This window comes from Syngnathus scovelli, chromosome 7, assembly GCF_024217435.2.
Source record: "Syngnathus scovelli strain Florida chromosome 7, RoL_Ssco_1.2, whole genome shotgun sequence".
Classification (NCBI taxonomy): domain Eukaryota; kingdom Metazoa; phylum Chordata; class Actinopteri; order Syngnathiformes; family Syngnathidae; genus Syngnathus; species Syngnathus scovelli.
Window position 1 is genome coordinate 1,254,637 of NC_090853.1, and position 25,367 is coordinate 1,280,003.

At 44.5% G+C, this 25,367-nt stretch overlaps 2 protein-coding genes across 3 annotated transcripts in view; both read right to left on the bottom strand.

The window, feature by feature from the left end:
• The window catches only part of npas1 (neuronal PAS domain protein 1), a 59,510-nt gene extending 39,383 nt beyond the window's left edge, over positions 1–20,127 (bottom strand). For both annotated transcript variants that reach the window (XM_049726089.2, XM_049726088.2), the window contains exons 1-2: positions 19,460–20,127; positions 16,392–16,493 (exon numbers count right to left, since the gene is read on the bottom strand). The gene's annotated coding sequence lies outside the window, so the exon portion shown is untranslated. The remainder of the gene's footprint in view (positions 1–16,391; positions 16,494–19,459) is intronic.
• Positions 20,128–21,430: 1,303 nt separating this feature from the next.
• The window catches only part of arhgap35a (Rho GTPase activating protein 35a), a 36,445-nt gene continuing 32,508 nt past the window's right edge, over positions 21,431–25,367 (bottom strand). The window contains exon 7 of the mRNA XM_049726086.2: positions 21,431–24,555. Coding sequence (XP_049582043.1) covers positions 24,075–24,555 — 481 coding nt within the window. The 3' untranslated portion in view covers positions 21,431–24,074. The remainder of the gene's footprint in view (positions 24,556–25,367) is intronic.

The window sequence follows — 25,367 nt, forward strand, 5'->3', positions numbered from 1 at the left end:
ACGATCCGTCGCGCAACGTGCAGCATAGTTAAAACGAGGCCTTATCCTCCGACCCGTTGTTTAAATGCTGAGCGTGGCGCTGAAGACGAATGCCTTCTCTCCTCCTCCTCTTCCAGCTCGCCAAATGAAGACACTTCTCCTTTCCCACGTCTTTCTCCTCTATCTCATCCTGTTGCTCACTTCACTTTCTTTTTATCTCCTTCTGCTCGCTTAGTTCAGCTAGCTCCCGTCGCCCCGTTTCACCTAGCTTCCCCGTTACTCGCTTCCCCACCCCTCTGGATTTTTTTTTTTCTTCCAAACCTCACCCCCCACCCCACCCCTCGCCCCAACAAACTATCTCACCCCCTTTCCCGCTATATATTACCCCATCCTCACCTACTCGATATTCCAGCCTTGTTCTCCTGCAGTCTCCAGAACAACTTTCTGACCCACTTCCTCTCTCGTCCCTGGCCTCCTGATCAAAGCCTGCAGGACGGCATCGCCTTGGGCAGAGGAGAGGGAGAACGTGAGCTGGGTGGGGAGGCGGCGAGGTGGATTTTGGAAGGGGGGGGCGGATGAAGGGATCCGAGTTGAGAGGAAAAGAGGAAGAGACAGATCGAGAAGGGATAGAGACGCAAGCCGGAGATCACAAAGCTCGGGAAAGAGGAGCCAGGTGCCCTCTCAAGCCCAAGGACAAAAGCTCTTCCCGGCTGATCACACACACACACACATGTGCATGTGTGCACACACACGTGCGCAGACGCAGTGGGAAAGCTGTCAGCGCCCACATGTGCGTTATGTGTGACGACAAGGTTGACATTAATGTGGTGTGATAAGGAAAATGTCTTTTTTTTTTCGGGGGGGGTTTACTCACTGCCAATTTTGGAGGAGGGGGGAAGTGCAAATTCAACAGGAGCTTTCATAAATTACACTTTCAGATTACGTGTCGGCCCATCTTGTTATTCTGTTTTGGATCGGGGCGCTGCACACATGAGCACCGCTGACAATGTGTGTGTATGCATCCCGGCGAGTGTCAATCAGGGTGTTAGAAAGTTGCCGCGATTGGACGGCGACCGGTCCATTTGGGGCTGTGTTTTTGTGACCAGTCGTGGTCTAAAGCTGCGCACGGGCAGGTTAGACTTTGGTTTGGTATTTCGCAGACGCATGCTGCTTGGTGTAGTTTGAAATGGAAATTTTGCGCCGTTGTGGGCGTGAACACGACTATGTTCATTTCAACATCAACGAAATTAAAAGTTGGCTCGTGTTGGAAAAATCCCATTGAATTACTTTTCACATAATCCTGACAAAAATAACCAAAAGGAACAGTGGTACCAGATTTACAAATTTACCAACATACACATTTTTATTTATTTTTTTTACTACAGGCTTTCTTCCTTTTTTTATTTTAACTTTAATTTTTTGCTTAAGACAAAACACCAGATTTTTTTCTCATTTGCCAGTTAATTTCTACTTCCAAAATTGCCCAGTTTGAATTCCCATGGAACCCTCGAATGGAAACTGAAACTTCATTTGTGAGAGAACAGCAAGCAGTAGACACGTCTCACTCCTGGCTGCGTTGTTATTGCAAATACAGAGTGTTCCAAAAAATACGACACTATTTTGTAGTCCAACGTCGTCGCCGATCCTTTCTCTAATGATCTCAAATTTTAACGAGATGTGTGGCAACTTAAACTTTAGCTTACAGTTTTATTTGCCATTTAAGACTGACTAAAATGACCTGTACAACTTTTTGAAAAACAAAACTGACTGAGATAACCTGGTTGCATAAGTTTGCACACCCTCTTGCACTCTAAATAAAGACTTTGGATGGTCACGGTTTGACTCCGGAACAGATGATTTCAATTATAATTGATCCCTTAGGGAAGATGCGTGGTGAAATTAGAACAAATTGGAAGTGTAGCAGGCGTCACACAACAGATTGCGTTTGATTCGCGAAGCCCCACTGTATTTTAAGTCTTAATTTCTCCCAAAAGTATGAATTATTCAGCAAGTGTAGACGCTAATTTGCAACGAATTATGAAAAGCGGAAAAATCCGCTTGCAGCTTGTTATATCAAGGAATTCAGAGACTTTTAGGAGCTTTTTACAATGTAAACAAGCCAGTCTTTGGTGTGGGCTCGCAGTCGAAGGGCTCGTCCATCCCAGCGGCCGTGTCAGTCCGAAGCGGGCGGGAGAAGAGATGGGGGGGGGGGGGGGGGGTGCTATAGGCGTGAAGGATGGAAGAACACCAGCACATTTGTACCCAGAGTGAGGTAGCATGTACTTTAACATTCCCTGCGCATCCCGACAAAGAGCACTAATTATAAATAAATTAGGGACACGACACGGTGCACCACAAGGGGTTGGCGGGGTGGAGGGGGGGGCGGTGCATAGTGAGCCAAGAGCGAAAAGAAACAGACAGAGACACCGGAGTGAGGGAGAACAAGACAGGAGAGATTTTGCAATGACATGGAGGTGCAAGTGGGAGAAGAAAGTAGATAAGAAATAAGAGGAATGAAGCGCGGGAAGGCCAGGGGATAGGGGATGGGGGGGGGCGGGGGGGTGTAAGTGAGCGAGTATACAAGGCCTGAATCCTCAAAATATAGCTTGAGCATACATCCGCTGCCAAAAAAGCACGACAAGATTCCCACAAGATGACGGAGCCGAGGCGCCGCAATGTGTTTGAACGCAGATAGAAGAAGGTGGCGGGGAAATTAACAAGCGCAATGACACAAAGGGGAGAGACGTCAAGATGAATGGTCGCTTGGAAGGGAGGGAGGGAGGGAGGGGAGAAAAAAAAAAAAACAAATCGGCCCCCCTTCGGAATGAATTGTCTGTGTTTTAGAAAGGAAGCGATATCAATCTGATTAAACAAATAATACGCAATAAGGACGAGACAGAGATATCAAGCGGAGTCAACACTCCCGACCTGTCACTCACAGCTTATCTGAGATGACTTGTCAAGCCAAGCGAGTGCGTGGCAAGAGACTGCAGTGTGTGCTTGCCAGTGTGTGTGTGTGTGTGTTTTCAAAAAATAGACAGTTTTGTTTCTTAGTATCGTGTGCGCAAACGTGTTTGTGAGCATGTGCTATGAATGTGTGTTGTTCTATGTGTGTGTGTTCATAAGCTTGCCCGCCTCTGTCATGTTTCGTAACTGTGTGCGTCTGTGTCACGCAAGTTTTGGGAAGAACGTCTGAGATGGTTTGCGTGTCTTGTACTTGCGCGTGTGTGTGTGTTGCTCTTGTGTTCTACCTGCTCACGTGATATGGTGTGTGTGTGAGTGTGTGCCACTCAAGTTTTTGATCATGCCCCAATGTGTGTGTTTTACTGTATGTGTGTGTGCGCGGAGGAAAAGCCTCGCCCCTATCTAAATGGATCACACTTCTTCCGAACGGGCCGCCATTTCTCAGAGGCTGCCATCTCCGTGCAGACAGACAGACAGACGGATATAGATGGGAAGGAAGGATGGATGGATGGATGATGATTTCAGAAGGGGACCACCCAAGGTTATGTCCTGTCTGAAACGAAGAAGGGATGACGAGCGCCGGCCGGGAGGTAAAAACAACGGCAGCGCTCACGCGGGCAGCGTCCTAACGTGACGGAAGTTAACAAGCCTTCCGCACGATAAAGAGGGAGACATTTATTGTCGGCGGCCAAGTGGCGTGCGCCTCCTTGTCGCGTCGCAGCTCCACGAATAGGGTCAAAGGCCATCGGGACTGTGACAGAGACGGAAAGGCTCGCCGATTGACCCGCGCTTGGCCCCTACTCATCACTACTCGGTGATCCCGGTCGCACATGATGTCACTTTTTGGACTTGAGAGAGCACTCAAGACTCACGAGTAAATCAAATCAAATAAATAAAAAAAAAAAAAAATAATAATATATAATAAAAATATATCAAAATAAAAAATAAAATTTAGCAGCATGGTAAGCGTGTGTTTAGATGATTTTTTCAATAACAGTCTACATTTTAATGAATCAAATTAATTTCTAAATCACCAACTCTCGTGGCAGCCAGACATTTTTTTGCCGTACTATTTAATTTGCGGCGACCGCACCTCCTCAGACGGGCCCGACACTCCATTATTAAAGTGAAGCTTCCATACGAGTCTTGTGTGTAAAGTTGCAGCAAAGAGGGGAGGGGCGGGGGCAGGGGGCTTAAAGGCAGGTAAAGAAGAAGAGCGAGGAGCAGCTTGTTGCATTAGCATTCCACCAGCGGAGAGGCTGTCTGTTTGCCTCTGGCAGCAGCCGACAGAGGGGGGACACTCTCTGCATCCTCGCGCAGCTCGTCTATCTCTCCCTCTGTCACTGTCTATCTCTCGCTCTGTCTGTCTGTGCCTGTCTCGCTCTCGCTTTGCGCTCGCCCCGCTCGACATCCAACAGCCCCCCCCCCTTGCCGGCCCCTTTCCTTTGCCGCCGCCGCCTGTCACCGTTTTTCTCCACCCGGGACGTTTTCCTCTTGTATCTCCCCCATCTCGCTGTCAGAGCAGCATCGTGCTTGTTTATCTCTCCCGCCACTAATTTTCTATTGTGCCGCTGTCTTTTTCATTAAGAACCCGGCGCCCAACCCACCTACGGGGGGGGGGGGGGGCAAGCACGAACATACATGTATTGCCGGTCAATACGGAGAAACTGTTTGAGAGGTGGGAGTTCAAAGTTATTTTAAAAAAAAAATGCAAAACTGAAACTACAAATAAAAAGGAAATAAAAAAGCACAACTGATCAAATATTTTTGCACACGATAAAGAATGCCTGTATTGTAATATTGTCAGTCTACATGTGTTGCTCCACCGTTTGAGAGCAAAACTTGAGGGATTAGCCAATTGAAACGGTTACCATGGTGATTTTAATAAACCATTAAAAGCATGCTTACATATTGATGAAGTCTTTGCGGTCATAATCACAGTGTTCACTTTCACTTGCTTATTCAGCGAATGAACCTCAAATTTGAGATACACCTGCACTGTCTTTTGAAATGCGATAACCGTGACTCTTTTTGTTCTCCTACGCCTGCACGATTTGGGCTCCATCCTCCACACAGGAAATGAATATCAAGCCTTTCCAATGTGACCTTCAGACTTAAACGAGCTTTATATCCATAAAAGGGTCAGGTTCGCTGGAATAATCACCATTTTATAGTTTCAGGTGAGAGGCCGGGGGAGGCCTCAACAGAGACGATCCCAAGTGTCTGCTGACCTCTGAATGTTACACAAAAGGAATCAGGGTCATTTAATTGTCATTCATTGGAAGCGTTCTATTTATCTGTGTCCTTCTGCATGCGCAATGATTGCATGGTGAATTTAGTGCCGGTATTTCTTCAACACGTGGAAAATAAAACAAAGGGGGAAAAAAATTTGGTGTGATTTTTTTTTTTCTGCAGGATTGCAAGATCCTGAATAGCAAATATGGCGTCATATCTCCTGCAATACATCACAATTCTTTAGACTCTGCCACAAGAAGCGGAACAGAAGAAGCAGTGACAGGCTTGAAAACTCAACCAAAAAAGGGTTAAGACTACAAAAGTGCGCGGCGCTGTCTGGCCACTTTCAGACTTCATGCACTTTGACTTTTTTTTTTTCTCCCTGCACAGCTTTGAGCCACAAACACTTTTCCGGCGTGTCAAGTCCAGTCTGTCTCTTCTCTGCCATGAAAGAAGTCAATCATGCAGAGGATTCAACCTTTGTCAGCACTTTGCCGCTTGACGCCTGTGAACACGGCGTACACGTTAGCGCCTTGACCACATTTAATTCACTGTCTGTCGGCCTCAAAGCCAATCACGCCCGTGCGCCAGGAAACACTTTGTGACATCACTGGACCGCCGTGGAACAAAGTCAGCAAGTAAGCGCGGTGGGTATCAACATAATGCTCTGATGACTGCTGCTTTATCAAATTGAATTAGATCATACCGGTTTAGCATGGCTGAGGCGTGGAGAGGCAGTGGGGGGGGGGGGGGGGGATCCAGTAAATAGCAGGCTAACGGAAGACAAAATGCATTGCCACTAATTAATAGACTATTAAATAAAAGCCAGCTAATGGTGCCTTGAAAGCACAGAGCCATGACATTTTTGCAACATTTTGTCCTTGGCCACCAGAGGGAGTAAAATACATTAACACATTTTAAATGTTGATTTGATGGCGAACACGAAAAGGCTGGTGTTATAAATTCCATTAATATTTGTCATCTTTAACAGGATATTAAAAAATATGCTTGTGAGTATTGCAGTATTGTCGGTGTGTAGTTCAAATCACTGGTGGAGCTAGAGGGGGGCCGCATGGGGCACTGTCCCCCCCTGAAATATGCTCCCACCCCTCAAGTGCTAGGCCAGATAATCGACCCCCTGATATATTCTTGGTTTGTCCCCACATGGCTCCTTGCCCTTAACACAAAAAAAGTTCAAGTCGATTGGAATTTCATAAATGCCAATTAAATTAGTCTTATTTAAACTCATCAACTCAAGTCAAAGTCACCTCGGAGAAAGAAAAAATATGATTGGGTGGGGCACTTCCCTGCTTGCCCCTACTACGGACTGAACAACCAGTTCATCTCATGGGAGTGTTTTAGCAAATGAGTCTTTTTCTCGTCATGTAAATGCGCTATCAGAAGGAGGTTTTTATCTCCTCTCACACTGTGAGCGATTGTCGGACTTAACCCGGACATAATCAACTATTTTTGTTTCATTGTGCCCGAAAGTCATCCTTCTCATTTAAAAGGTACTGTATCACCCCTGTCTCAATTCATCATCGCCTCTCCCTCTGTTTGCCCTTCCGCGTTTCCTCCCCCCGCACCCTTGCATCCATCTTGTTGCCGCCGCCGCCGCCCCCCTCCGGCCCAGCCACACCATTCTGGTATTCCCAAAGTCATCTGCAATCAGACATCTTCAATGGATTAATTACACTGTCCTCGCGTAGCTTGATTGAGCATCTAACACCCCCACCTCCTCGGACCACAACACCCCTCACCCACCCTTTGCCCACACCCACTCGTAGACATTGCATTCTTCCACCCCACCTTGCTTCCTTTCCTTTCCTTTCCTTTCCTTCGCTCCTCTTCTCTTCTAAACTTCACCTCTTGTTAGCCCCGTGCCTCCACCCCTGCGGGCTGCGGCGCCTTGCTAATTGGACATCGATCGGTATTGGGTCCTCTCCATGATCTTTCCTGAATATTGGGATCAGACTAACTTAAGAATGAACTCAGGTGAAGCGTGCGTAAGGAAAATGGATGAGTGAGAGAGGCAAAGGCAGGCTAAATGCCTCAGCTTAAAGGAATACAATATGTTTTTTTTTTTTTCATCCGCATGTGTGCGCGCTTTATTTAAATCGGTGATACGCAATTAATGTGCAGTGAGATTTCGTCGGGTAAGCCCTGGAATGATCCAATTTCACTTCATTGGTCTGAAAATGATTTATTCATAAACGTCTTTCTATGCCAGCGACGTATAGTGACAGTAAAATAAAATTAAAAACACAAAATAACAAATAAAAATAATAAAAATGAAATACATTTAAGGCTCATCAGCCATTATATTAGGTACACCTGCACAAAACTGAATGGATGTTCAAAACAAACATGGTGAATCAGCATTTAGATGTTATGTATGAAGTAGAAATGTGTTTAAATTCAGGTTAATAAATACTATCTATGATTAAGGTCTTTTTTCAAAACTATATTCTTGCACTGTCTCAACATTCTGTTAGCTCCTCTGCTTTTAAACGTCTTTACCTCTTAAATGCTGTAGTTTTAATGATGTTGAAGCACATTGAATTACCTCGCCATTAGAATGAATTGCGATTTACACTCACTGACACTTCATTAAGGCCGTTAAATAGTATTTCCGGCTTCAGTTAATCATCGGGCCGCGTCGTCGCTACTTGAACAACTTCAGGCCGCATCTCAAATGAACACATTCAGGTGGCTGAAAGTAGTTTAACTGGAAAATTTCATCAAGAGCATGCATGGTAGCCTCGTTATTAGCATCTTTGCCTCTCAGTAGGTGGCCAGGCCAGAGCACAGCCAGAGTCCTGCACAAACTTGAATGGATTAGAATCCATCTCAAAGGCAGGGCAGACACTCCTAAGACTACAACAATAAAGCCACAATTAATTAAAACTGTCAATTAAAATTATTAGGGAATTGTTGATACAGCAAGACCGGTTTTATGGTCGAATGGAGCGTCATCTACATGGAAATGAGTATAGATATTTTTCCTACATAGAAACGATTGTTGTCATCAGATTAGAGTCACTTTGAGAAGCTCCCGCAACACTAACAACCGGCTCATTTCATTGGCTCGCGCACATGCGCACGCCCGCAGACACTCGCGCGCACACAGACACACACACACGCGCACGCAATCTCTTTCGCACTCTCGGCTGCAAAACACCCATCCCGCTCGCATCAATCATGGATCCCAGACCATAACCCTCCAAGCAGAGTGCTGCTTTGAGTCATTCTAAAACCATGATGGATGACAACTTCCCAAAGCAATCCCTCTTGTGCACGCCAGCATCATTTAACTAACAGCGTCTACCTGCCCAGGCCAATAGCGCCCCCCCAGCCCAAATCCCCACCCACCCACCCATCCACCGCCATGTCATCTTTCCAACTGAAAACTGGCTTTTAAAAGAAAAGGATCATCGAAGTTTAACATTCCTAATAATCATATCAGTCGCAACAGTCATACGAGTCCAGGACAGGTGGAACAGGCGACAGCAACACAAACAATATGGCCAAGCAAAAACTGACCATCTGCTGAAATTCTGACCCTGGGAAACAACATGGCATCCATAAATCATGTGACGTAGCGTTAACCAATGACCGAGCAGCGTGGTCTGTTCATCCAGCTGTATAATAATAATATATTAATAATATATTAACTAATATTATGGCTTCAATTCTGGCCTCATGCATGAAATTTTTAATGAGTTTTAAAAAACAAAATAGCCAACTTTTCGTGGGTTTGACTATCTGGCAATCTCTTGTTTGAGAGACATTAGAAGGCTGTCACAGAGGAATGATGGCGCTCGGCCCAGGACGTTATCTCCCCGCCTCTCGCCTTCTCTCGATCATGAGTGGTAAAGACAGGATTGTGAGGAGGTTAAGCTGACCTCAGGCTCACGCTTTGGAGTGGGGCTTACCCGGGAGTGCCAGATGACAAAACATTTAGCCCAATCTAACTTGCAGCTCGCTGACAGGCGGAAACAAAAGCAGCCTCGGAGGGATCCGGAATCACTGAATGAACGTCAATTAATTTCACAGGACCGACTTGAATTGATTAGAATATAAAACAATCTTTCTTGAACGCAGAGGGGAATTGACGTGCGAGACCTTCAAACAGAGAGAATGCGGAGGAATGACAAAATGAAAGAAAGATGAGTGATTTCTCGGCGCGTGCGTGCGTGCACGCGTGGGTGCGTGCACACGCGTATGTGCGCTTGTCGGCGTGTGTGTAAAGTAATTAACATGATAGGCTCCCTCTCAGCCCGATAGCCCGTTCCCTGCAGCGAGGTCGTTCGGCAGACATTAACAGACACCTGAGCCGCCTCTCAGACAACAAACACGCCATGCATCTCTAATGCAAACACGGGCAAACATGTTCCGCCCACATTTCCCCGGCAACCGACACCTGCTGCAAACGCGCGGCAATCAGCGGACGTGACGGCGCGCGCGTTTGGCTTGTCAGCGGCGCATATGGCCGAGCAAAACGCTCCCTGGTTATTCCTTCATTACGTTAGCGTGACACTCTGGTGGATCAAATGAAACACGTAGGAAAGACATATTCATCTGCATAGTAGTCATTCCAAAGTGACAAATTAAAACCAAAATGCAAATTATTGCTTGTTGGGAGGTCAGCTGACTTGACTTCGATATCTCGATACCAAAAAGGAAAAAACGTGGAGTCACTCGTATCTCAAGACACCGCTGTAATCATTAGAGTTAAAAAAAAATAAAAATAAAAATCAACAACTCACTCAGTAATGTATGCTAGCAATGTACACACCATCCAATCAATGCGATGGCTCCTCTTGCCAGTTATTCATGATAACCGCAACCTTGCACGGTAGAAGTAAACAGCAACTTGGAATAATCCAACATCAAAAAGTTAAAGGCATGCAGGAGCACATGCGAAAGTTCCTAATCAGTTTTTTTTGGGCAGTAATTATTCGCAAAATTAAAATTAAAAAAAGGCCATGGTGCGCTCATCTATACAAGATCAGCCATAATAAATTGTCATTCTTTGCAGAGGCTAAAGAATATATGTCTTGTTATCCGTCTAGATGTGTCACTTGATCGCCTCTTGAGGCACGATTGCATTTTCACTATGTTGTGTGCATTTCCACTCGACTTTTTTTTTTTTGCCAGAACTACGACGAAGGTTGCATCATCAACATAGAACACATGCAATAGCAAAACTGACAGCTAACAATAAACTCCAACAACCACAATAGAAATAGTAAACGTCATTTATGTCCAAATAACAATGGAGCTTTTTGGTCATTAAATTTTGATCCTACAAACATAAAGGAGTGAAAAATACAAGCGTCTTGCTTGGAGTTAATGAGATCTCCCACATGAGCATTGGCAGCCGGCAAGAATGCTGACAATACCGTTCAGCTTTCCCTCCACCACTATCTTTTGTTTCCTTCCACTTCATCCTCCACAAGCCTGAGACCTTCCCTTCTCTAATCCCAGAGCCGTGGCTTGGCCCAGACCCCAAACACCCCCCTCAGAAACACACAACCCCTAATTTGCTAAAGGATTAGAGTGGGGGCACCGGGGTCAAAGTGAGGCCGGCGCCACGGACCCCAAAAGAGAAGAAATGCAAACACGCCAGGGACCTCAGGGCCGGCCGGTGATACGCTCACACACACACACACACACACTCACAGTGTGAACCCTGAACACATGACACGGACTGAGGGCTAAACAGCATTATGTATTCACACACTGTGCACGCACTAACCTCTTCTCCAGACACGTACTGAAACACAGACGGAGACGTGCACAAATAAACACTGACCTTAACGCTGTGACAAATACATATTAGCGCAATTTAAATGTATAACAACACTCGGCACGCAGACCTCCACCAAGGTTGAACCAAAAAAATGGGGAAAATACTGTATTTATTTCTTGATATTGTTTGTATGTCCGAATGTTAACTTTAGTGGTTCGTGGACTTGCACAATTGACAAAAACAGTAAAGAAAGTCCTAATAAAACCAAAGAAAGAAAAAGTTTGCCTGTCAACCATCAAAATTAATACATTTAATAATTGTGTGGTGGTACGTATATTGTGTTTTTGTATTTTATTTACCTTTTGGGGTTATTGCCAAATATCCAACACTTATGACTGCTTCTAATTTTGGTGACAAAATTATTTTCTAATTACGACACCATACCAAATTGATTTCTTTATATCAAGACAATAAATCTCAAAATCGAATTGGGTAACTTAACGCCACCCTAATAAGTTTATGCGTCATCCTAATAAGCAATCAGAGATGACACATCTGCCCTTAACACTTCCTGACTTGGCAGAGTTAAAAAGGAAAAAAAAAAAAAAAAATTGAGAGGAATAACAAGTTCAGAGAGAGGTTTGATGATGCTGGCGAGTGTAAGGCGTGTGGGAAGCAGGTCGTGGAAAAGAGAGAACGGGCGCAACAACAGGAGGGAGAGTCAGCCAGCGCGCAAAAGTGATTGTCAAGGAGAGACGGAACATCAGTGTGAAAACTTCTAAAGAAGGCCCCTGCTCTGGGTTTTAAACGCTCTCCTCCCTCAACCACTCTCCCTCTCGTGCCTTTCATGAATTAAAAGCACGGCCGCTCTGTAGAGAGAGGCATAGTTAATTCCGATCAGATCTCCTCCACCTCCTCCTCCTCGCCGCCGCCGCCGCCCTTCTACCGCCGCCGCTTCACTTCCCTGGGCGACGCTTGCCAGCAGTCTGACAGACGGAGATGGGATCTGACAGTAAACAGGCGCGCCGATGCCCGGCTCATGATTGACACGTAGGCAGGTCGGCGGGGGCCCGCCCCCCTCCTAATCCTGCCCTGTCAGCTCTAATTGGGGAGGTGGGGCTCGGTGTCACCAAGGTGACTGATTGACAAGACCCCAGCTTTGCATAGATATGAGGTAAAGGTGGGAAGGTTCACGCATGGCATCACACTCTTAACACTATGAAACTGCTAATAGAGATATGTGTGTGTGTGTGTGTGCGCAGGTGAAGACTCATGAACATGTCAGACTCCATAAATACATCCAGCACAATAAACTGTGAGCAATACTGACATGTACACAAGGCGCAACATGGATACAAGATTTTTTTGTATAAACGCACACACACATGTACTCGCAGGCAGGCTGCAAAAGAGATGACGACGAAGAGGCGAGAGCGCTAATATGCTAAACAACAAACAGTCCGTGCATAAAAGCCAGGTGAAGTGCTTATTTCTTGACTTGTCACGACCCTCCCAAGTAATTACTTAGTCCTAAAGCTGACCTACAAGGTTATTATGGCCTGAACGCATTAAACACACACACGGCCTGTTAGCAAACGTACACGAGCTCAGCTGACCCAAAAGTGTGCCGGAGTACAATATAAGCATACTCAATTAGCATTGTTAGCGCTTAAAAAAAAGCTCAGTTACTGACCCAGTGGGCTGTGTTTTATTTTTTAAAGTTATTGGGTTGTATTGTAGTAAAGTGATTTATGTTTATATCACAAAAACCGGGAATTACAATCGTGTTGTAGCCACTGTAAATGGAATGAGCACATGCTACATACAGTACTAGCTAAACTTGCATGCTGGACGGATAGAAAACTAATTTGAAGGGCGGACAGACGGAAAGATGGACATACATCCAGTGCAGCCAAACTTGCTAGCTGGTTGGACAAATGTAAAACTAATTTCTTTGATGGACAGAAGGAAGCTACAAATGGACATACAAAAAAGATTGAACTGGGAACTAGCATGCTATTAACATTGAGTACAATGCTAACGAGTGGCGAGACAGAGAACTACAGAATTAATCGATTATTCAGTATAGACTAGCTAAATTTGCTACATTGCTGGAGCGATAAAAACGTAATTTGGGGAGCAGGTAGACACACACGCACTGACGGGAGAACAAAGAGACAGACACAAAGACGAATGGAAAGCTGGGAGACCTTTGCGCTAAATGCTAAACGAGGCTTATTGTGCTCTTGTTTAACAAGACTTTGTATGCTAACATCTCTTAATTTGCATACAAAATGAAGCACAGGGAATTGGTTTTCCCCCAGAGTTATTTACAGAAAACCTTTTCATTTTCAACATTTCAAATCAGGAGAATTACAAAACTCATCAAGTGGGTTTTGAGAAATATATTCAGTCGGGATGACTTTTCAGTGGATTAGTGAGGGATTTTTACCTGTTGGTGGCCCAGAATCTAAGTCAGGGATCCGGCAGTGTGAGTAGAATTCATCAAATAATAAAAAAATATGAAATAGTTAAGCGTCAAAAACCCTCTGGCCACTTTATTAATTAAACCAATGCAACGGGCAGGATGATGGATCCTTCCCTGATGGATGTGCAAAATGTTTTATGTTTATGTAAGATACTTTACGAGTTGACTTGACGTCTGCCGTGTTGCATCATGTCGACTTGACAGGTGACGGATGGGTACGCCGTACAAAAATGGATGATTGTAAACTTTACTTTGCCACCTATGAAGGTCATTTTAAAGGAAGTGATGCTGCACTTGGCGCGTTCCGTAACTCTGCTTAAGTTTTAAGGAACAGAAAACGATGGCGCAAATTGCGGCCGACTATAAAAACGCACATATGCCTGCTCAGGTGAGTGTGTGCGTGAACGTGTGTGTGTTTTGATTGACAGCTGCCACTGACCCATGCCAGTCAGAGTGCCATGCTGCGGGGCGACGGGGTCGATCGCTACGGAGACGACCTTCGCCCTCATCTGCATCCCGCCTTCATTAGCGGAGCCAGGCAAGGAGAATAACAACCCAATAAATTAATAAAGAGAAAGCGGCAGAGGAGGGAGGGGGGCAGAGGGCTGGGCGGGGGGGGGGTAGCGGACATGAGAAGAGGGGAGCAGAGAGTCGGGGAAAGGGGGAGGGCTGAGGGAAAGAGCAGTGAAGTATGGAGGGCGAGGACTGAGGGGGCGAAAGCCGACTGTGTGTTCTGTGCAGGTAAAAAATAAACGAAGGGCGCTTGAGGATGATGGACTGAGGAGCTTTAGCTGGGCGGGCTTGGTTAGATTAGAAAAAATAACTTTCCAACTCTAGGGCCAATTCAGAAATGTGCTAAGCTCTTTTTTACTCTATTGATTTGCTTGACCTTCAAAGCAAAATTTTCCATTGAGATTTGGAATAGACTGTAACAAATTACAGTTTGGAGTGTTCCCTGCTATATTGCAGTTCACCATTATTATTATTATTATTATTATATTGGTTAAACGGTCTTTGTTTTTTTTTTTATGTCTGCTTTTTGCCTGTGTTGTTTGCCTAAAGTAAATCAGCACTAAGTGACAAAAGCTCAGAGCCTCCAATAAAAAAAGTCTTGTAAAAAAAAAATCCTATGAAAGCTTGAGTATGACCAACTTAAATGGTTGTGTGTGCATTTTGAATACCATCAGTTCAAAATGCAGCTCGAAATTATTCTACTATAATTTCATTCATTCATTCAAATCACCCACTTCTTCTGACTTGTCTTAAGACATCCACATGACTAGTGGCCATCATCACCGCCTATTGTAACACTTGCCAACATTGAATAAACAAAAAGTGTCGGATTAAAACAAGACTTCCAACATTTAAAGCAAAATTCTGGTCAAACTTGACATTTTGACAAACTCCAAGCCGTTCAATTTTGGAGGCTCCACTCTAGCCCTTCCTGGGATGAACCCCGACAGTTACTTAGCATGCCGGCAGCGCAGCCGACGTGTTAATAACGTATGAGGTTTAATCATCTATTGTTCCCGATCCGTGTTGTTCATAAACAGACAGAAAACATAGAAGGAAGAAACACATCCACTCTGGCGGTAAAAGACACACACACACTCACACACACAAAAGAGAGGCGGCTGAGCTCGCCTTGTAAATAAATAAATGATGACCAAGTATGTTCCACAGGATAGACTGTTGGTTGGGGGCTCTTCCCAGGAGGATTCTAGTAATGATGCATGCTCATGTTGCGTCTCAGCTGCGCGCTACGACCACTGTGAAGCTCAAATATATTTATGGGCCACTTTCAAAACAATCGCAGCTGAAACAAAATGCATGCTAAAGACTGAACACAAAGCATAAAACACAACTACTATTTGATTACAGCGTTTCTTCAAATAGTGGCCGACCGAGTAATAGGCGCCGTGCCCTAATTAATCGGCGAGTGTGTCGTATACTTTGCTAGTTTAGAGAAATAAATGACTCCCTCATCCCATGAGGGGACGAAAAGGGTAATAAGTGTAATTATCTCCGTTTGGAGACGCTATTGCTCATCTGTGGACGTTTTAGCGCTGGAGCCATTTGAACTAGATAAAACAGAAAAAAATGACGGCCGGCTGAATTTTTTCTCACTTTTGTCATTTGAATGATAATCGGTAAACACATTGTGATGTTTTTATTTACTTCAACGCAAATAGTTTCGCAATAAAGTGTGTTAGTAGTAGTTAGCATAATTAGCGCAACTGGCCAAAGCATTAGTGTCAACAGTGGTCTGCCGAATAAAATTATTATATTTTTCATTTTCATCGAAATAATTTGACAATGAATTGGCTTAAACAAGCAAAAGTCATACAAAGTAGTTTGGAAAACCAAAATGCTTTCTCTATCTTCATTAGGATGGCGGGTGAGCTGTAATTTACCCAAGCTAACTATTTAAAAATGTGCCCAGGTGGATTAAAAAAAAAAAAAAAGAAAAAAGTACACTTTCGATAACTTCATTTGCTCCCCTTGCGAGTAAAAACACCAAAACGGGATTGTACCAAATTGCATTTGGTGAACACTCCACAACAGATCCCTGTGATGCAGCCTAAGTGGTCTTAGAGAAAACTGTTTACAGGAAGACCAGTCACGTCTCAGTGAATTGAAGAAAGAGCCGAGCAACACGCCGCCCTCTCGAACCGCCTCGTCAAGCAGCGTGAAGAAGATGAGAGAGGACGCAGGTAATGCGCCTGCGCCCATTTTGTCTCCAAATGAAAAGAGCTCTCGGCCGAGGCGTGCGAATGGCGGCGAGCGGCGCCCGCTGCGCCGGGAAGGGAAATTCTCAGGGCGATCGATGGGGAGGATTAGGGCGGGCTTTGGCGGGGGGCTCTGGATCTGAGAGGCGCTCTCTACGGGGAGCCCCACGGGAGGTTCGGAGAGGAAAGCAGGAGGGCAGAGAAGAAGAGGGCCAAGGGGGAAAGTGAAGAGAGGGCTAACCTGGAACTGTCAGGAGGCTGAGGAGGAGGTCGGCCGGGATGGGAAGAGGAGCTCCGTCAGGGTCCCATCGGGCCTCACGTTAAAAACACACCACCGGGGGAGCTGTTGAACACAACAAGGAGGGGTATTAGACTTATCTTCTAATGCATCCATCATTTAATTGGGAAAGAGGTGCAAAGATGACTCTATTATTAATCGATTATCAAACGATTTGATAAATATGATATCTTGATAATTGATGAATCATTTAGCGAGCTTCTATAATCAAATTTTTAGATTTCTGTACTCCTCAAAGATTGTAATAGACTTTTGCTCATCTTCTAATGCATCCATCGTTTAATTGAAAAAAAAAGAGGTGCAACGACGACTCGATTATTAATCGATTATCAAACGATTTGATGAATATGATATTTTGATGATTGATTCATGATTTAGAGAGCTTGTATAATTCAATGTTTAGATGTCTGTACTACTTACAGATGTTATAAACACGTGATTAGTTTTAATATTGATGCAAAGTAAAGTCTATCACGCAGCATCCGCACATTTCAAATCGGCACGAGCGTTACACGCTTTATCCAAACAGGAAGACGCCTTCCATCGCCGATGCCCACGATCGGTCAGCCCGCGCGCCGGCTCACGGTGCTCCCACGGGTACACATGGTCGGATCCATGATTCATTTTGCCGTGAGGAGGGAGGGAGGGAGGGAAGGAGCAGAGAGTGAGAGAAGAAACAGCCGAGACCACTGGGAAATTATATGGAGGAGCAGCATGGTGGATGTGGAATTAAACGGCATAATTAATCAAGCACAAAAACAAGCACGTTGCTCATACATTTATTATTTGCATTTTTTTTTCCACTTGAGGGGAGGTAATCAGCACGCGTATATGTCGGCGCCCCTGAGCCGCGTCACGTTGACCTCCAGCCCATGTGCCTGTCTCAAAGCAGTGACCCAACAAGCACAAGGCGGGGGTCTTTTCTTTTTTTTTTTTTTTCCTCACGGCCCGCCGAATCCTGCTGTTGTCTCCTTGTCCTTTAAATTAGGATGTCTTCAAAATTGGGTTCACAACTCCGAGCTCTCGGAGGAGTTGTTGCGCATTATGCGGCGGGTGCGCTTGAGCCAACAAAGGGGACTGACTAACCACTTTAAAATAAAGAGATAGTACGGATATCATGGGGTAAAAAAATTGCCGCACGCCTAAACACGGCAGGACACTTGCAGGTTATATCCGGGCGCTTTTATCAAAGTATCGATCGGGAAACTCTTGACTGACAAACGATGCTGATTGTCATGCAACCTTGTGGCACATTTTACTGAGCGACCTGATTTAAATGTTAATATCATTCTGCCTTTGCTTCTGTGCCGAGAACAAAAAGGTCATTTCCTCTTTTTGGGGGGGGAGCTTTGTGTCGGCTCATCCAAGTCACACCCTCAATTTTGCCGTCTAAGACGCTTTACTTGTCACCTCTTTAACTAACATTTACACTCATCAATGACGCTGTCACAAAGCGATTTGTTTACCCGACCAAACTTTTCGCTTAAATCAGTCGGGATTGGCTCCGGCGGCGCTGACCTTAATGAGGACAAGCGCGGTAGAAAATGGATGCTTAGTTTTCAGCGGCACGTATTTAATAGACAGCCTTTGAAATTTTTGGGGGTTGGATTCTTTGCTGTCGACTGAGAACAGCTACAATGTGTAACTGACTCGTATGAGCAGCCGCTATTGCCGTGTCCTCTATGTCCTTGCTTTCTATCAATAATGCAGTGCAGTCTGAGGCGAAACTGGAGGGGGGTCCTTGTTTTATGAGCGAGCGCCATTACGGCGGCAAAGTAACCGGAATTTCTAAGTCGAAGCAAACCTTTGCAACCGGAGTGAGCTCCTAATTACAATAAATATTTTGACTCAGCCACAAGTATCAAAACAAGCTCACTTGATCCACTTCCAGTTTATGAGTCGCTCATCCAATGACAAAATCAACGGCAGCTACGTTTGCTTCGTGACATCGCTAAACTTGTCCACGAGCGGGAAGTCACGTTATCATGGCGCGGAGGCCGCGATTTGGGGGAAACACTGATACGCTAACCGTTGTAGCGCTAACTGGAGCTAGCGGCGGATTCCCACCAAATTAAAAACCAGGAGCGGGTACTGCAATGTTTGAAGATTTGAAAGGCTAGCTAAGTGTTTCATAAAGGAAATTCTAATCACCGTTTAGGAAAGCAACAATTATTTATGAAAATTCCATTGTGGCTCGCTCTCGTTCCCTGAGGATTTTATACAGGTGTGCGTGAAGTGCCATTTTACAATTATTTACCGGTGTATCAATAAAAAGCAGACATGAAGTCACTGATTAATCCCCATTATTGTCGTGCATTTGCATAAATAAATGTTCTCGAAGAAGAGCTATTATGAGCAGCGGGCATAAACCCATCAAGCGAAGCAGCTCAATAGCAGCAGCTTGTTCCCGAAGCGTCGTCATCCATCCAGTTATCAATATGGAAATAGCACCACTATGGCCCAGACGTGAATCAATGGCGCTCCCGCGGGGTGGAGGAAGAAGGAGGGGGGCACCCCAAATCATCAATGAGACGGATCGGCCGGCGGTCAGGCTCGGACAGGCCGTATTGATAAGAGCATTTCCACCTGTAGAGGCCCGGCCGGCCCGCATCACAATTCAATAGGCGGCGCAGCTGCGCCGGCCGAGCCGCACAAAGACACGCTTGAGCGCGGCTACGTGCCTCGACTCGTCATGGCGGATCATCGTGTCGCCTGCCTTCCTTCCTTCCTTCTCAACGCTTCTTATTTAAGCCCGGTGGGGTGAAGTAGGCCTGAACAATTAGTCGAAATCAAACGGGGTAGTACAATGCAATTTTTCAGATGGCAAAATCTACCGTCGAGGTTTTGGTGCGCACAGGGCTAGACTAACAATTTGGCAGAGGAAGAAGATGCCCGAGGCCCTGAGATTTCCAGGGTCAACAAAATAACTTTTCTTCCATTTAGTCTTAAATCGTTTACTTAAAAAGATATCAAGATGCCTAATCTATCGTGATCGTTTTGAGAGCTCTCACCTCGCTTCACATGCATGAACTGTTGTGTCCTCTTGGTGCACAGGTGAAGACTTAATTCAGGAAAAGGGTGGGAAAAATCGGGTTGTCTAATCTGAAAAACACATTTTGCATTAGGTGTAATTTTTTTTGGTAGTTAGTTCACAAAATTAGAAAAAATATGGGATTGTGTTAATGGCTCCCTATTTGTGGAACCAAGCCCCACCCTGGCAGTTTTGAAATCACTTCTAAAAATCATTTTTTTTCTCCTTGGTGCTCCCTCACCAAGAGTTGCAAGCTTGTTCGATTTCTTTCTATTCTACTCCAGCACTTGGGTGTTTTATTGGTTTTATATTGTTTGCTTTTAGCTTCTGAAATGTTAGATGTTTTTAACCTTGGGTTAAGGATTTTTGTGAGTGCAATACTTGATTTCTTCCAAACGTATTTGCGCTTGTACTTAAATGCGTGTGAGAACTGCAACTTATCTTGTCTTTGACTGGCCTCGTTCACTTTTGAAGTTGGTCGAGACTATTAGTGGAGGAGCAGCAAAGGCCTCGTTGTCATTTCATCTCGATGCCTCGCCGAACGAGCGACTCACTTCCGCATCTTTGAGCCGATCAATGTGCTTGTGTTTGCAGCCGTCGCCTGGAAGACAAACCACCGAGCGGGCAGGTACAAGACAATGGTGGCCCACGAAACAACAAGAGTTTTAGTCGTGTGGGACGAGGGAGACCCCTAGTGGAAGATATTTACATGACACGCATGTGACACTTGATTAGGTACACCCAGCATAAAAAATGCAGTGCAGTATTTAATTCCAAAATACGATTGTAGTTGATTTAAAAATATAAACACGTGCCAAAAAATTGTTTTATACATTTTAAATAAAACATATTTAATCTAGTCATACATAAATGGTTCTCATCATTTTAACATTTATCCTATAAAATTTTGCAATGTATTAGTTCTCACTGCAAAATACATACACCCATTACATTTTAATTTCCACGATAAATTAAAATTTCATTTCAATGTCAGAATTTTAATTTTTAATATACACTTTTTGTTTTTAGATGTTTATTTTTCAATTGGTTTCTTTTTACAGTTGTTGGCTGTAGCTGTACTGAATCAAATTCCCAGTATGTATGTAACACCTAATTCCTGAGAATGATTGTATTGACCCCAGTTGAAGACCGCACATTCCTGTCTGTCCATTGCACCACCTTAAAGGTTAAAGTTGAAGGGTCGTGTGTCCTGTGTGTATCCTTGCCTGACCTTTTCACATGCCAGGATGGAGAGAGAGAGGGAGCGGGAGAGAGAGAGAGAGATAGACAGCACAAAGGTCACGCGCATGGATTTCCTTTGCTGTGACTCAATGAAAAGGGCAGATGAGGGCAGCGCCAAATGGCAGCCAGGCCTTGACATCGTCCACATGGGGAACCGAGAGTCCTCATGTCACCCTAAACTGGTAGTCGGGGACGAGGGGGGGGTCACCCTTTCCAGATGAACATCTGCTTATTAACAGCAAAGCCAGTTATCAGGCAATCAGTGAACTAGTTGTTGGGAAAATAGCAGATCTTCAGTCAAAATGGAAGTTGAATGATTTAGCTAGCCCATGTGTAATGTCAATAACATGCAGGCATGTTCTTAAAGCTAGGTGAGCCTCATTTAAAGTCGTTTTTATTTGTAGACGAATTTAATTGATGAATGCATGTATGTAACATGGGCTCATAATTGTGTACATGCCATGTGCAAGGGGTTGATCCTATACGTTGTCCAAAGTAAATCAATCTAAATGTTAGTAAAGCTTTGCTGCCATCTTGTGGCAACTCTTCTTATGGCAGCGTCATTTCTTATTTTTTTTTTTCTCTTGATATTACAAAACAGTTGTAATTGTATTAATCTAACCTACACTGTATAGGTAGAAATAGGAATACAAATATCTTAAATACAAAAAAAATGGATTTGTTTTACATTTACACATGAGCCACAAAGTCACCTTTGTACAAGATTTCATTTATTAACTATGATACAGATCACATAAGGCCTTGCTGTATACATCATTCCCATCGAGACAAATGACCAAAGTCAGCAAATTGACGTGTTATCTTTTCAGTTTACAGAACTTCATTACATGTTTTTTTTTTTCCCATTATGGCCCCACCCCCAAAACAGTTCATAATATTTTATTTCATCATCTCTTAAATAGTCCGAGTGGTGAAGCCCTCCACTTCCTTATCCGGGAAGAATTCATGCACTATAGTGGGCATCAAAACAAACAAATAAAAAGAAAAAAAAAAGCATTTTTATTTACTATAAACAAAAAGATTTTTTTTCTGTCACCAAGCAAAGGGCAACATATTAGACCTCGGCCCACCCAACATATAAAGAACCCCATATGTATATTTTTTTCTTGTTTTCATTTTAACTTAGACATCTGTCACCATTGTTTGGGGGGGTAAAAAAAAAAAACCTCACATTTGATTCAATATTCAATTGTCACCTTTTTTGTCCAGTCTTTGGCTGCCTCAATCATTTCAACGCATATTTCAGACTCACAACACACACACTCTCCCAAGTAATCATCCCACTTCTCTTGTTCCTAATAATGTGAATGAGCAAACAGGCTTACCCGGCGGGGGCAGTGAGCACGAGGGGAGCTGCATTCCTCACCGTCACCTTTGTTTGGATCACGATGCTGTCTGGATGTCTGGCTCAGACAGCTCGTCCAACATACACACACACACCGAATTTCAGCATATCGAAACTCACACACAGGAAAAGGGGCTAAATAGGTAGTGTCATGTGATAAAAGCGCCTGTAAGAGTTCAGTGATTTTTTAAAAGGCTTTCCGGCCTGTGAGGACCATTCAGGTGACCTTGGTGAGCATCTGCCTAACAACTACACAAAAACGCACTTCAAAAGCGGTTGGGATTATGGATCCTCCGGGCGGGCCCCCGTCTCGCCCGTTTCTACGGTAACAGAAGGCCGCGGAAGGGAATTTGGGATGCCTCGTTCCGGTCGTGCGGATGGATGAATGGACTGTTTGTTCGTGTCTCTAAAAAAAAAAGAAAACAACCAGAGCTACTCATGGGGAGAAAAACTGGTGTAGTTGCGGAATAGCGCCAGTGGGGGCAGTGTGGCAAAATATGCAGTGGTACATACGTGAAGGGCCAAAATAAAAAAATACTTGTAAAAATGACCAGAATACATTTCAGAGGTAAATCCTGTAATATAATCAGAATAGTGTCATCATTTTACAAGACCCTCCACCCATTTTTTTTCGGTATTATTTATCATCTCATTCTGTAATTTTATGAGAATTCAGTTGTAACAGTTGGTTTTTTTTCAAACCAGATAAGTTTACTATTATGAGAAAGCAGCACTTTTTTCCCCTAAATTGAAAATGTTAGTTGTGTCATATTGTGTACGTTGTCCAAGCAGTATTACAATTTTTTTTCTAGAATGCTTGCAACCTTAGTCTTGTGCTGTTAGAAGTGTATTCTGGCATTTTTATGTATTTATTTACTTTTTACCTCCAGTGTAGTGGCCATGCTTTGTGGGTAAGAGCAGCAGCTTGCTTGTCATTTCACATGAAACAAGAAAAAAAAAACATTTAGCCACGTGTACTGCACCACACAGCTACTATTAGGTGTTAATCTCAATTACAGTCCACTATTTGGTGCGCGGTGAGATGTTTTTTTTTTTTCCAAATGCAAAATATGTGCCTTGGCTCAAAAAAGGGTGAAAGCTTTCATAAAAATAAAATGAAAATAAAACAGCAGTGAAAGAGTGGCGCAACGCCCATGTAGTGGCTGCAATACCCCAGTTGCTCCTCTGGATGTCAGTGGTGTGCTCCCAGAAGAGAGTGAGCGTGAAGTCACAGCTATGTATATATTTATATATATTAAAAAAATGTGCCTTGAAAGTGCTCAGAAAAGTGCTTTTTGAACAAGGAGGTCCTTACTTTGAAAACTGCATCAATGAAACACACACACACGCACACACAGCAGGCAAAAAGAACACGCACACACACACATTGACTGATTGGCAACAGATAGGGGTGGTGACTTGAGGTGTGGGCCCACTAAAAAACCTTTTAAAAAACTTTATCGGTAACTTACTAATGCAGCACACAGTAGACTGAATACCAAGGGCATGAGCGCAGCCATGATCCTTTGCCCCAATCTGCCGATCCGGTTGGTTGAGTTTGAGTTTTCTCTTTCACTACGGTGCTTGGCAAATAGCCTTGAGTGAAACTGGCTTGCACGTGTAGCGATGAGAATTTGAGTGGGGGGGGGGGATGAAAGAAAATGGGTGGAGGGGCTGCTAATGGTGTGTTTTCCTTTGACGTTCCTCCTGTGTGACATCGTCTAAAAGGTTCTGACAAGGCGTCACTCTTCATCGCCTTGTTGTTCCCAGTTGAAGTGACAACTGAGAGGGAATATTGAAGTGGCTAGTCTAGGCCTCTCTATACAAGCTCAGGGGAGGGTCACATGGCCTCTCCCTGTTCATACTGCAGATCCCTCAATGTCCTCTTCCCCACTTCCTGTTACTCCTCCTTCCGTTGGTTTGTTCAAATCTCTTTCCGAGGTGTTTGCAATCTCTTTTTCGAAGGTTCCCTTGATCCCTTGGCGGTTCACAGCGTGTGTTGTTCCGTAGGTGGGTGATGGGGGTGCAGGGAGGGCGGCAGCAGGGCGGGGAGGGGCAATTGGGGGGTGGGCGGCGGGGAATGGGGCGGAGACTGGTGGTGGTGGTGGTGATGGTGGTGGATGGGAGGGCCGTAGTGCGGGATGACGGGAGGCGTGGCCGGGAGGACGTAAGGGGTCGGGGGGGACGGCGCCGGCGAGGAGGAGTAGCCGCCGGCCATGCACGAGTACGCCGAGGTGCCCCCGCCGTAGGGGAGCGCCGAGGTGGGCGAGCCCGGCAGGCCGTCAGCCAGCGGTTGGTTGTAGAAGAAGTACGCGCACTGGTGGATGAAGCTCTCGATGATTGTCTGGTAGGTGCGCGTGGCGGTCAGTGCGTCCATTGTGGTGAAGTCGGGGCGCATCAGCGTGGGCCAGAAGCAGATGGACAGGTTCTCGCTGGTCATCAGGTTCAGCTTGCTGTGCTGGCTCACCCTGAGGAGCGCAGTCATTCAATTTACACAAATGCCCATCCCTACCATGAAACTTAAAAAAATAAATAAAACACAATAGCTCCTTGCAAAACATCTGCTAATGATTCAAGTGCAATGCGCTAATGCTAATAGCCCGGGCCATCAAAACATCACAGGATACTTCTGGTAAGGACTGCGAATAATGACGCCAGTCGGATTGCATGTCATTCTTATGTGAGCAGTCACAGCAACTGCGTCTTTCTTTGTAGCTAATTATGAATCCCCCCCAAAGTCCCACCACACTGAGTTGCGTATGCATGTGGACCACAAAAATGTCCCTGACAAATCTGTCTAATGACTCCAGTCCGGCGCTCCGCAGCCCAATTTTGAACATAAAAGTCTTATCTGGCTTGACAGCCACCAACGGATTTGCTAAATAAGATGAACATGACAAAAGGCAGTGCTGCATACTGACAAACTGTAAACAAGAAGCAGATAAGAATGCTCGTTCTTTTCACAGTTTTTGACAACGGAAATGCTTCATCATCTACCCTGAGCCCAACTATATTGCTTTACCAAAGGATCTAAAATATGTTCAAGTAATCATTTTGACGAATGAAAGTCAGCTAGCTTAATGCTAACAGTGAATCCAAAACTCTATACAGATGCTAATGGCTGTCGGAATAATCAGAAATCTTGAAATAAATTCAATTCCAAAACAAAGTGGATTTTTTCCAACTACAAAGCTACATCTACTCATTAAATTATAACACATGCCTGTAAACAAGCATGTAATTTATCTTTAACTATAAATGAAATGCACTCAATTAGCAT